General features: G+C 45.7%; 1 protein-coding gene across 2 annotated transcripts in view; it reads left to right on the top strand.

The window, feature by feature from the left end:
* The first annotated feature begins 66 nt into the window (after window positions 1-66).
* MTDH (metadherin) overlaps window positions 67-13,407 on the top strand; it is a 59,750-nt gene continuing 46,409 nt past the window's right edge. The window contains exons 1-2 of one of the 2 annotated variants that reach the window (XM_075920335.2): window positions 69-629; window positions 8,462-8,566. In XM_075920335.2, the coding sequence (XP_075776450.2) occupies window positions 222-629; window positions 8,462-8,566 (513 nt within the window). In that variant the 5' untranslated portion in view covers window positions 69-221. Of the gene's footprint in view, window positions 630-8,461; window positions 8,567-13,407 lie in introns of both variants that reach the window. The other variant, XM_075920336.2, reaches the window with a different exon arrangement.

Raw genomic sequence — 13,407 nt, 5'->3', positions numbered from 1 at the left:
CGCCCCCGCGTGCGGCGGGACGTTGCGCGGCCGCCGCTCAGCGGAGCCGGAGCGGTGACGTTGCACTCGAGCCGGGGGCGGGCCGGGGATAGAGCGAGGCGCCGCGGAGCTGAGCGGGCCGCTCTCAGCGACTCCGACCCTCAGGCGCGGCGGCGGGAGATGCGCTCGGCTTGAGCACCCGCCCCGCGCTCGGTTCCGGCCCCTGCGGGGTGGGAGCGGCGATGGCTGCGCGGAGTTGGCAGGAGGCGCTGGCCCAGCAGGCCGAGGAGGTGTCGGACCGGGTGCGGGACGCGCTGTCGCTCGGGCTGGGCCTGCTGCGCGCAGAGCTGGGTCTGGAGCTGGGCCTGGAGCCGCAGGGCCTCCCGACCTGGCTCGTCCTGCTCGCTACGGCCGCCCTGGGGCTGCTGCTGCTGCTGGGGCTGCTCTGGGCCTGCGCAGCGGGCTCCCGCAGGAAGCAGCCCCGGAGCCTGGCTGGCCGGGAAGAAGACGATGAGGGGGCAGTCTTGGGCCTGACAGGCGGCGGCGGCCCCAACAAGGCAGGCCCGGGCCCGGCGGCCGCGCTGCTGCTGAAGGGTGAGGAGCAGAAGAAACGAAACAAGAAGAGACTTGCGGAGAAAGGGGTAGCCAGGGTGAGTAGGGGAGCTGGGGGCTCACTGAAGGAGGGTTGTGCGGGAGGAGGGGGGGGGTGACTGGCTTCACCACTTGCCAGGTAAGGCACAGTTGCACTTGGGAGGTGTAAAGAAGCACAAATCCTTAATTTGAACAGTTCGTTTCGGACTCAGGTGAAACTGCCGCAGCCGTTCTTGTTTTAGTCTTTTTATTTATAACTAGAGTTGGGAAAACTTGCCATAGTCTGCAAGCTGGATGCTAGTGTGTGAGGGCTGCTGTTGATGTCCAGGGCAAGTAGCCCAAGTGCTTTAGGTTTCCCAAGTAGCTGCAGGGTGAAACTGTTGTGACATTTGCATGCTTTCTCCGGTTAGGAATAGCTATAATGAGATTGCCTCGTCTTGTCAATTGCCTTCCTACTTGGGAAGCTTTGAGTAATGGTAAATGCCTTGTGACAGGTATCAGAAGGGTAGACGTGTGTGTTGGTTTTTTCAAAAACAATGACTCCTGGGGCTCCTTAAAATCTAACAGATTTATTTGGACATAAGTTTTCCTGGACAAAGACTCACTTTATCTAATGTAAATGTATTGAAGTTTTTTGCCTGGAGATGGAACAGCATTGGTTCATCTTGAGAAATCTTAGAAACCGTAAGGTCTTGAGGTATAATTGTAGGGATGTAACCGCATTCCCCTCTTCTCTCAATCCTTCCCCACCCGCCTGTGTCTGGGGCAGCAAGCGGTGGGAAGCAGAAGCTGGTTATCCCAGCACCATTTCCATGGTGCTGCCTCCTGTGCCCTCCTCCCCTTCTCCTCTCCCTGCCTCCCCCCAGGGCTGCTGCCTCTATCAGAGGTAGCAGTGAGGGGAGGCTGCTGCAAAGCAGCTCCTGTCTGCAGCAGCCCAGGCTGGCCAAACGGGGGAGGGGCCCAGCAGGCAGCCTGGCTCAACTTCAGACCTGGTATGAGCTGGGATTGAGCCAGGCTTGCTCAGTCCTGGCTCACACTGGGTCCGTGACCTACCACTGCTGTAGCTCTGCAGATTAAATGCAGTAGGAACCTGGTTGGCTGCCTGCCCATCCAGCTCTTACTGCATTTAAACTGCAAAGCTGCAGCAGAGGTAGCTCCTGGACCTTGCATGAGCCAGGACTGAGCACTTCTTCTCCTATCAACTAATCACATAGACAATAAAAATTCTACTGATTACATAATTAGAGAATTGCCTACCTCTTAACATCCTTAGTATAATTCTCTTGTATTTAATAACTCTTTAAATCTACATAAGTTAAAGGTCTGTTCCTCTTTACTCAACAGATTTAGGTTTTTCAATGCTTATTAGGCAGTCCATACAAAGTGCTGTAAATTGCAGCAATAAGTACAGGCAGTCCCCGACTTACGTCGGATCCGCACTTACGTCGGATCCGCACTTACGTCGGATCCGCACTTACGTCGGATCCGCACTTACGAACGGGGCTTTCTCACCCCGGAGGTCGAGGTGGCGGATTGCTACATGCGAGCTCCGGGGCGCGAGAGCCCTGTTCGTAAGCTGCTCCGGTGCCCCTGGTCTGCTGGAGACCGTCTCCAGCAGACCAGGGGCACCGGGCGGGTTCCCGCGCTTCTGAGGCTTTGCCAGAGCAAAGCCTCAGAGGCGCGGGACCTCGCCGTGGCTGTGGCTTCAGTCCCGGTGCCTGTGGTCTGCTGGGGACCGTCCCCAGCAGACCACAGGCACCGGGACTGAAGCGGCAGCCGCGGCGGGGTCCCGCGCCTCTGAGACTTTGCCAGAGCAAAGCCTCAGAGGCACGGCACCCTGCTGCCGCTGCGGCTCTGCTCCCCATGTCCCTGGTCTGCTGGGGGGGGGCGCAGCTAGTGTGCCCCCCCCCCCCCAGCAGACCAGGCTTTTGTTTTGGACCCTGGGGCAGAGCAGCTGGGGCGCTGCCGATTGGTCCTGCAGTGCCGCTCTGGGCACTACTGGACCAATCCGGCAGCACCCCAGCTGCTCTGCCCCAGGTCCTGATTCAGCCGCTGCTGGTCAGTTTCAGCAGCGGCTGAATCAGGATGCCTGGGGCAGAGCAGATGGGGTGCTGCTGGGTTGGTCCAGTAGCACCGAGGAGCGGCGCTACTGGAGCAACCCAGCAGCACCTCAGCTGCTCTGCCCCAGGCGTCCCCAAGTCAGCTTCTGCTGAAACTGACCAGCGCTGACTACAGGAAGCCCGAGGCAGAGTTGCTCTGCCCCGGGCTTCCTGGAATCAGCTGCTGATCAGTTTCAGCAGCAGCTGACTTGGGGACGCCTGGGGTTCTTAAGTTGATTCTGTATGTAAGTCAGAACTGGCGATCAGTTTCAGCAGCGGCTGAATCTGGACACCAGTTCAGACTTACATACAGATTCAACTTAAGAACAAACCTACAGTCCCTATCTTGTACGTAACCCGGGGACTGCCTGTAACAGATTTTGAGAGAGACTTGAGATTTTGCTTGTCACGTTGAAAAGATAGAGAGAAATTGCTGATTCATAAAGAAACACACTTTTATAATTAAAAACGATTTCTAAATGAGAGAGACTTGGTGGATATGATAGGCACCCTAAGGAGAACCTTGGGTAAGTAAAGCTGTTTCATAAGCACCCACTTATGAATCACTTAAAATTCCATTGTACTGCAGGATTCCATTACATTTTTTAGATTTTTTTTTTCAGATTTTTAAATATCTGTTTTTGATATTTCGGTGTAGTTATAACTGTCTGTCCAAGGATATTGGAGACACAAGGTGGGCAAGGTAATATCTTTTATTGGCTAAATGTTTGTTGGCAAGAAAGGCAAGCCAAGCCACACAGCATTTCTTCATGTCCAGGAAAGTGCTTAGAATTTCACAGGTAAATGCAAGAGAGCATACATAGGTAGCCCATATTCTAAGTAGGCATGTGAACATGAATCCCGTGTACACGGTTAATGGATGAGCCTAGGCAATTTTGCTCCTTCCTTCCCGTCCCCACTGCCTCAGATATGAGTGGGGAGAGGGAGGCAGGAGCCAATGTGTGCAGGAGACCTCCACGTGTAAATATGTAATGGCTGAAATTTTTCAGCGGTTACATGTTTATCTAAATAAACACATTTTAACATCCCTAATTCTAAGGGATGAGTAGATTAAAGGTAGAGTATTCAGTTAACACCACAGTCATAGGACAAAAAGAGGGGGTTAGTGAGTTATGGATTATTGTAATAAGATAAAAGTGTGTCTGTTCAATCCATGCTTTTTAGCGTCTAGCAGAGTTATATATTTGAGCTCCCAGGTTCCTCTTGTGAAAGCATTGTGCAGAGTTCCCTAGAAGAAGGGTTAGGGATATCAACATGTAGTCATCTATATGATTAACTGATAAGCCTAGGCTTTATCAGTTAATCATGTCAACTACATGCATTCCCCTTCCCCCCCTTGGTTCCTCTGTCAAAGTCAGCAAGGGGGGGAAGGTGGTGCTGGGGGAAGCGGTCTTAAAAGCCAGTTCCCCCCAGCACCAGTTTTGTGGTGCAACCCTTCCCTTCCCTCCAAGTGAGGGGAGAGGGGGACTGTGGAGGCTTCTGCAAAACAGCCTCTGTTTGTGGCAGGCCTGAGTGCCCCATGGACAGAGTCACTATGCACAGTGGCTTGGGTCCAGCAGAGGCAGGAGCTTGGGGCTGTTTGTGGAGCTGGTTTTTAAACTGACTCCCCTTGCAGATGGGCTCCCCTGCTACCCTGCGCTGCTGCTTCTGTTACAGAGACAGCAGCACAGGATAGCAGGGGATTCCCCAGCAGTGGGACCAGGAGTGCTCTGGCTGCTGGCCCCTCCCGTGGGGACTATTGAGTAGTTATGTAACCAGTAAGATTTCAGGCAGTTACTTGACTATTCAATTACTTCATACTTAATATCCCTAATAAGGACTGATGACTCCATCACAGAGTGATTACTTTGTGAAGAGTGTTCATCCGGGTAGGTTTTTGTCTTTATCATTTTCCTGTACAGCTTCATTTGAGAGCATAGTGATTATCTGGACTCACCCACGTAGTTGTGGGGCACTTACTGCACTAGATGAGGAATGCCAAGTATTATGATAGGCATGCATAGAATCTTAAATGGTGTGTTAGTCATTCTAGCAGTGGAGATATGTCTTCAGGTTTTGCATCTCTTAATGTGGCATGATCTGGTGCTGCTTTGAGTTGGTGTGTCCTGGTCTGTGGGGAGCTTGCTTCTGATAATGTTGGAGGGTGGGTTGTCTGAAGGCCAGAAGTGGGAGTTCAGGAAAGCCTTCTTTCAGAATGGGGTCCCCATCAATTTTAGATTGTCCTTGTTTGATACTCCATATGGATTCTAGTGTGAGAGGGTTGGTAGCAACTAGTGATGTGTGGTTACAGGAGATTTTATTTCTGTATTGAAACTACAGTGTATTTGGGTGGCCCATTTTTTGGTGCAGTCTACTTCTCTGGTGGAGTGGCCTTATTTTGTGAAGGCAGTCGTAAGTGAGTTAAGGCGTATCCTAACGTCATTCCCTGTCTCTCACCAACAGAAGTTGGTCTAGTAAGAGATATTACCTCATCCACCTTGTTTTTTATATTGCTTGCTTCTCTGTACCTCCACTTAGTGAGCAAACTAATCTCATTCATCAAGTTACTGCATATCCTTTTAAAGCTATTCCTTTTTCGTCAGAGGTTTGGGTCATAGCTGTACAGTTGGTCTGCAGTTTTCTGCTTTGGCTATTTGGTTTTAATACTGTTTTATCCAAAACAGAATGGAAGAAAATTGAGTGAATGTCATTTGGCTTATTATAACCATGACTTTCAGTGCCTTTCGTAAGATCTAAATATATGCAAATTTAAATGATGCTCTGCAGGTGGACACAAACAGGGCTTGTACCTTTTTTCTTGTTCTTTGCTAGCTGAAGAATTGATAAGTCTTTTTTTAAATTAGAAATTAAGGTATTGACTCCTGAAAAGCTCTCTGGAGACTAAAAATTAATGAAATGATTACCTTTTAAAAATCAAGAGAGTGAAAGCTGAGACATTGGAATGGAGAGGGCATTTATTCAGGATGTTTAAAACGTTAATTAACATTTTAGAGAGAGGTTAAAGATTAAACATCCTGCTTATTCCCAGGGAAGACACACACCTGAGTTGTCCAGCAACCAGAAAAGAACAGACTTAGCATTTTTTATTTTTTATTAGATACATATTTAACACACCTTTTAGTCCTCCAAGAAACAAAAAGGAACAGGCCTATTTACTGATTCTCTCACATCCCCTGCTACCAAGGTATTTGAGGTTTTTAGTAGCTATATTGTCTTTTAATTAATTGTATTTTTGTTCATGAACATAAGTTCTGTCATTAAAGAAGATGCACATACTGAAACCATAAATGTGTGTACACGTGCACAATGAAACATAATTAACTATACTTTTCTTCCTAATGCATCTAATCCAGTTAACTTTTTTCATGAGGAACAAAGTTAGCAGGAGCTGACCCAGAAGTTTAATCGCTCTAGTATAGTCAAGATTTAAATAAAAGATCAAATATTTTTAACTGTAGTATTTTAAATAGTGAATATAGAATAATATGTGAGCCCGCACACACATCCACTGTGTGTGTGTGTGTGTGTGTGTGTGTGTGTCTGTGTATAGTAGCTTACATCTCATTTAATGTTTTGTTTTAAAAACATAAGACTTTAGTATTCTGTTTCATTATTGAGCTTTCACTCTGGTAAGTAACCTACAGCTTTCATGTATTTCTGCATTCAGGGCTGACACCCACTACCACAGGGAAGCGTAAAGAATACCATTACATCTGTGCTTCTTGCAATTTACAAGAATAAGAGTTGTGCACTACTTGCTAGTATGCTAGTCAAAAATATCCAATCTAAAATATTTAATAAAAATTGTTAGTCAAACAGCCCAAATTACCAAATTATTTATTACTTTCACAATCATGATGACTATTCACTGTTATTACTTTGTAAAGTTATTTATTTATACATTGTAGAACAGTTTCAACAGGAAACGTTAAGACTGCCACACCAAAGTGTCCAGTAGTCCAGTGGTTTGACCCTAGGTGGGTGGAGGGATTTGTGTAGCTAAGTATGTGCAACGTATGTATATGTTCTGCATCAATGTTTCCCAAATAGTCTATTGTGGGAAGGTTTAGATATACCATGGGTCTGGGGCTAAGGCAGGTGTGTTGGAAAATGAGCTCATCCCACAGCAGTGGCTACTGTCTCTTGCAGGGCTAAGCCCAAGGCAATGTCTGCACTACCACATGTCTGCAGAACCTAGGTTGATCGAGGGGTGTGAAAAAACACACCCTTGAGTGACATGCTTTTCACTGCCATGAATGCTTGTACGCATGGCACTCTGTCAATAGGAGAGCTCTCTCCCATTTACAGAGTGGGTACATAAGCAATCTTACAGTGGTATAGCTACATTGCTACAGCTGTGTCACTAGTGTAGACTTGGGATGTAAGCAAGTAGTTGAGTACTCAACTACTTACTCCTTTCTTTCCCCCTCTCCTCCGCTGCCTGCTTATCAGAGGCAGCGAGGTAGGAGGGAAACAAGAGCCGGTGCTGGTGGGAAGCTGGCTTAAAAACTGGCTTCCCCCCATCACCACCTCCACAGTGCTGCCTGCCCTGCCCCCATGCTGCTGCCTCTATTGGAGGCAGTAGCAGGGGGGATGGGAGGGTGTGTGCTGCAAAGCAGCCTCTGCCCGCAGCAGCTCTTACTAGCTTTAAAAAGCAGAGATGCAACATCTGGGACCCGGTAGAAGCCAGGACTGCTCAGTCCCGGTTTGCACCGTTTTCCCCCGCTGCATCTCTGCCTCCCCTGTTCCCTTCTTAGACAGTGCTGGGGGGAGCCAGTTCTTAAGCTGGCTTCTCCCAACCTCGGCTCCTGCTCTTTCCCATCCCCCTTGTTGCCTCTGTATCAGCAAGATACAGCAAGTGACTAGTTGAGAAGTGACTCAGCTACCTATTAAGCCTAGGCTTATTGGGTAGTTGACTAGTTGCTTGTATCCCTAGTTAGCAAAACTATTGGGAATCGAAGCTACAGTTGTTGACATCAAACCAAAAGTTCATGAAAGTTTTACAAATGCATATTTTGTTGTCTTTGAGCAATTATATTTAATACCCCTGGACAGGGCTCAACAAATAATGTAATCTACTCACCCGTGGCGAGTAGATTATGACCCAGTAGAGCCGGCACAGAGTGATCTGTGCATGCGCAGAACAGCGCGAAACCACGCGGCTGGCCAGCGCTCGCCGCCGTTTGGCGAGCCCTGCCCCTGGATATAAAGATTGATAAAATACTTCCTATGTCCTCTACTTTCATTTTGTGTTCATTTACATTAAAAATAGTAAATCTGTATAACAATCTACTGCATAATTGGTCACTGGTATAGATATTACTCTAAAGTCATGGCTTTCCTTCACTGACGATCACTGCTTGTATATGAGATGGAAAGGCAGTTACATATGAGATGGAAGGTATTGCCTGTAGAGATTACTAGTCTGATTTTTATCAGTCTGCTTTTCATATACTTGTTTCTTGACTTCACAATAAATACAATCATAGTAACAGTCTGAAATTTTTAAAATGAGCTTTGAAAATGTTTCATGTAAAACTAATAGGTAAACTAGCACTAGAGTAACAAAAATGATTAAAGGTCAGAAAACATGACCTGTGAAGGAAGACTGAAAGAATTGGGCTTGTTTAGTTTAGAAAAGAAGCCTGAAAAGTTTCAGGTATCTAAAGAAAACCTCTGCTGTCTTTAAAATTATGTAATTGATATTGTATGATTTGTTTCAACTGCCCTATCGGATTTAATCTGACTTCAATTCTTCATTACATATGCAGCCTAATGGACGGCCTGTTCTTGAAGTGTCTGAGGATGAAATAATTCAGATGGTTCGAAGAGAGAATTTGAAGCAGCCACTGGATGCAGAAAAGAAAAATGAGAAGGTTATTTATGGCTTTGAAACTATAGTAATTTTCCTGAGACTAATTTTTATATATTTTTGTTATATCAAGGCCTCCACTAAGATTGAGTTCCATTATTTCCATTGTGTATGTGTGTTTAAAAAAAAAAAAAAAAGCTATCCCGGACCTGAAGAGTTTTTACACAATTTAAATTAGTTTACAAAAATAGTAATGGTATTCCATCTACTTATATTTTTAAAAAAAGCTTAAAATATAGTAAGATAGTACAACAGGAATTTAATGTTTGAACTTTTAAAACAAAGGAATTAAAAATGCTGAGTAGCAACTCCTGTACATGAAGTCATAGTTGATGTGTAAGGAAAGGATGTTAAGGATGCATTGACTATTCAATTAGTCAGTAGGGTGCCGGTGCCTTTGAAGTATACCAATAGCCCTAAGGCTTTTGCTACACTTCAAAGGCGAAAGTGCTGCGTGGAGTCTGGGGTCAGCTGGGGACTCTCCCGCTGAACCCAGGCTCCGTGCGGCATTGCTGCTTTGAAATGCCACATGCAGCCTGGGGACATCCCAGCTGGCCCCACGCTGCACATAGCTTTTCAAAGTCGCAGCGCTGCATGGAGCCTGGTGTCTGGCCCCAGGCTTCAAGTGGCACTGCTGCTTTGAAGTATCCCCTCTTGTTCCCCTGCCCTTGCTGCCTCTATCTGAGGAAGTGGCTAATCGCCTAGACCTTCAAATCCCTAGTGTAAGGAGGGTATGTGGTGTGAAGTGGCCCCCACCCCAGATTTCTCTGTGGCCAGTTTGGGGAGCTGGCAGGACTCTATCCTTTTCCCACTGTGCTTACCCCCTCACACCCTTGGCAGAACCAGCTGCTTCTTATGCTGGCTGCTCAGGGTTGCTGCTCTGTCCTGCCAGCAAGAGCCTGGCTGGGGCAGTGGCCTGCCCTGCACTCTCTATTTTCTACTGGAACCCAGCCCCTTCCCTTTGAATATTTCCAGGTACTTGGCATTAGGGATATAATAGTGTGGTCGATGAATCGATAAGGAAAACTTATAGATTAATGCTATAGACTACATGCATTCCCCACCTCCCCAGTAAATTTTTTAGCAGGCTGTGCCAGCAACCTGGTTCAGTCCTGGCTTGCAGTGGGTCTGGGACCTACCCCTGCTGTGGCTCTGCATTTGAAGTGTCTTAGGCGGTAGGCTGGCAGGCAATCCATCTCCGTTCCAGCTCATGCTGGGTCCAGCTCTTGCTCAGTCCCCACCCCTGGACAGGGGCTGCTGACACCCCGCACTGCTGCGTTCATATCAGAGGCAGCAGCATAGGGCAGCAGGCAGCCGGTCCATGAGAAGGTCTGGTTTTTAAACTGGCTCCCCTTGCAAACCAGCTCACGCCTGGCATGCACACTGCTCTCTCTGATACAGAGGCAGCAGCACAGAGTGGCAAGGAGCTCCTTGGAAGTGGAGCTGGAGTGCATTGGCTTCCGGCCCCATCCCTGGATACTATCGGATAGTCAACTAATCAATAAGAATTCATGAGGTCACTTGACTATTTAGTTAACCAATATTTAACATCCTTAGTCAGCATCTGAGATGGAGGCTGCTCTCAGGCAGCCTCCAGTTGTGATGTAAAAGTGTAATTGTGTATACATGGTTAACCAGTGAGCTTGGGTTCATCAGTTAACCTTCACAGTTACATGCAGGCTCCTAGTATGCATGAGAAGCTGGCTTAAAAACTTCCCTGCTCCACTAGAATCTCGGGGCATAAGGTGAGGGGAAATGGGTGTTCGGACACTCTCCTGGCAGCCCAGGCAGGAAGTGGGAAGGAGCAGTTTCTCATGTCAGCTTAGCTGCTTTATGTAGCATGGTAAATGTGTTTAATCAAGCAAATGTGTAACCGCTGAAGGTTACATGGTTACACGCGGGGCGGGAGGGGGTCAGCTCCTCAGAAACTGCTGCATGTGAGGAGCAGAGCGAGATAGCCCAGCTGGACATGGGGCAAAGAGTCACTATGCAGAGGAGATAGTGGAGCAGTCACCTGTCTTTTTTTTTAAGATTATATCCTGTGGTATCAAGATGCACAAGTCTTTTATGCATGAAAATATAATTTGGCCAAATCATTATTTAGTTGTTCCCTACTCTCTGTAGGTATTCAAGAGGTGATACGTGTAATCTTTCAAATAACTTACAATTATGCTATCATGTAACAGTTGAGGAAGTGCTGATTTAAGGCCAGATTCTACTCTTGCAAACTCCCTTTTATTTGAATGGATGTCTCAGGCTTAAGGGTTGCAGGATCTGTCCATTAGGTGTTTTGATGTCTTTTGAAGACACACCTGGAACCTTGAAGTCTGATCTTTGGCAATAGAAAAAGTAATTTTCAGCTTGTTATAAAATTAATTCTGTTACTGACTTAGTTGGTTAAACATATATCTTCTGTTAAAGCTTTGTTGTAAACATTTAAATAGAATATCACATTACATTTAAATTTCTCATTTCTTATGCACTGAGAGCAAAAGTCTAATTTCTTCCAGATTTGTGTGTCAGAAATCACTGAACAAATATACCCCAAGTTTGCCATACATTTTTTTCTGTATCTTGGCTCTTCACAAATTCCTGTAATTGCAAATACAAGATATCTGTTCATTTGAATAATGTCAAGTAAACTGGGTAGTAACTCTGATTTGGAAATTATTGCCACATTAAAGTTAGTGTACTCTAATAAGTATAGTCTCTCATTCAAGGAATTTTTTAACTCTTTCTTTCATAGGCCTAAAACTGTCTCATGAGACAGTTGGAGATTATGTACTACTATCAGAAGATCTATTCCATAAACAGCATAAGTGTTTACCTGTGTAACTTACTAAAAAGTTGTAGAGCATAAAAGGCTATTTGATTAAAAATAATACTTTGTACTAGTTGACTTCCTAACTGTTAATGATTTTATAGCTTGAGTCAGTAAATAACACTATAGGAGCTTTCAATTACTAAGTTAATTCTGCATTTGAATAACAAGAAATGTTCTGATGTTAAGTTGAACCCTGTATTCTAAAATATATCATAGGTTTTTGTATTTGGAAGCAAAGAAAATTTTGTATGTGAAGAAACAATCTTCTCTTTTGCTGCTCATTTTTCTCCTTCCTCCCTGTCAGCCGACGGTCAGGGCAGTGTGGGTGTGTGTGTGTGTGTGTGTGTGTGTGTGTGTGTGTGTGTGTGTGTGTGTGTGTGTGTGTGTGTGTGTGTGTGTGTGTTCGAGAAAAGGTTTAACGTCTGTGTCTTCACTGCTAGGACTGGGGTCCTGTCACAGAGGGTAGCTAGCAGGCCAACAGACACCCTTTTATAGGAAGAGCTTATTACACCTCAGATTTTAGCTGCTAGAATGCAAGATTCTTTCGCAGCGAGCAGCCTTAGGGAAAGACTGAAAGGTGCCCTAACGGACTTGTCACCTGGGAGTGACACAAATCTAAACGCCTAAGCTCTTCTTATACCTGTCTCTTATGACTGGCTGAAGTTCTTTTAAGTTGTGCTTGGTTCTCTTATAGCAACTGAAGGAGTCAGGTTAAAACTTAAACAGTTACAGGTTTATTAAAAAGACTTATAAAAGCATATGGTTACAATGGCTATTGCTCTCTTTCTTAACTGTTAGCAAATACAGATTTTTAAAAATGGTTACAAAGAAAATATAGAAAATAGAAATAATGGTACCAAGTGACAGCTTAATCTTTAAAGAGCTCTAAGTCTATGTGTACACTTAAGACAAAGGACTACATCTAGGTACAATTTTTACCCCTTTCTGTGCCTCTCGACTTCAGCATGTCAGGCCAGGGCCGGTCTCTCAATTCCTAGGAAAGACGAATATGAGGTGGGCGTCCCCTTGGAACCTCGGGAGATCAAACACCTAACTTGACCAGCAGATAGATGGTAGATTGACACTCAGAGTAAATGTACTGCTGGACCTATCTTTATACTTCTGGGGGCCTGTATCTTCTTTCTTATCTAAGAGGCCAAATTGTACTGGTCCGTTTTGTGGCGCCAGTTCTTACAAGCAAGTTTCAAGTTAATTTACACTTGCAAGAGAGAGAACTAAATTGTGAGTACTAGACATTTTTTTACTGAGCGAGAGATTCCTCCCCTCGCGGACGGCTGTGTTCGTATCAATATGGGTTAAGTCAAGGGCACTCTTTGGCAGCCTCTTGGTCAGCAATTGGCATATCTCTGTTTACAGCCATTCACGGTCACACAGCTTGGGCCTTCTGCTCTGTGTGCCTTGTATGCTCCAGGCAAGCAAAAATGGATGTTACAGGGGGGTTCCTGTCTGGCTACATTCCACCCCCTGATACGACACACTACGTCTTAGGATACAAGATGACGGTGATACTAGCACCTCTTGCTCACCTTGGGGGAATCTAGAAGTGCCTCAGGCCGGAATAGAAGGTTTAGGATCTAGGAATTGGCTAAGGTCTTTTCCTAGTGCTGTGTATTGAATGTGCACAGAAAAGATAGCTACATTAACTAGGCGTTTTGCAATACATAGGGTTATGCAGAAAATGATTACAACAATTACAATGGTTAAAACAATGATTATAATAGAGTGTAGGAAAGGAGTTAAGGAAAATTCTAGCTCTTGGGCTAACTAATTTAGCCATGAGATGTTTACATTCTTAGTTACAGCATGTCTTACCTTATACAGTCTGTTGCCATTTCCCTTGCCTCCCTCTAAAGTTATTTTGAGGATTGCGGTGGTCGCTGTCATTGAACTATACTGGTCTCCATTGGGAGATGTCGCTCTTGTTTCACTAGTTGTTTGGGATGAGAGGGACAAACTCGATTTCCAGTCTAGAAGAGGAGTCAAGTAAGGTGTTCTGGTAC

This window comes from Pelodiscus sinensis, chromosome 2 (assembly GCF_052426305.1).
Source record: "Pelodiscus sinensis isolate ZL-2025 chromosome 2, ASM5242630v1, whole genome shotgun sequence".
Classification (NCBI taxonomy): Eukaryota; Metazoa; Chordata; order Testudines; family Trionychidae; genus Pelodiscus; species Pelodiscus sinensis.
This window is presented reverse-complemented; position numbering and strand designations above follow the sequence as displayed.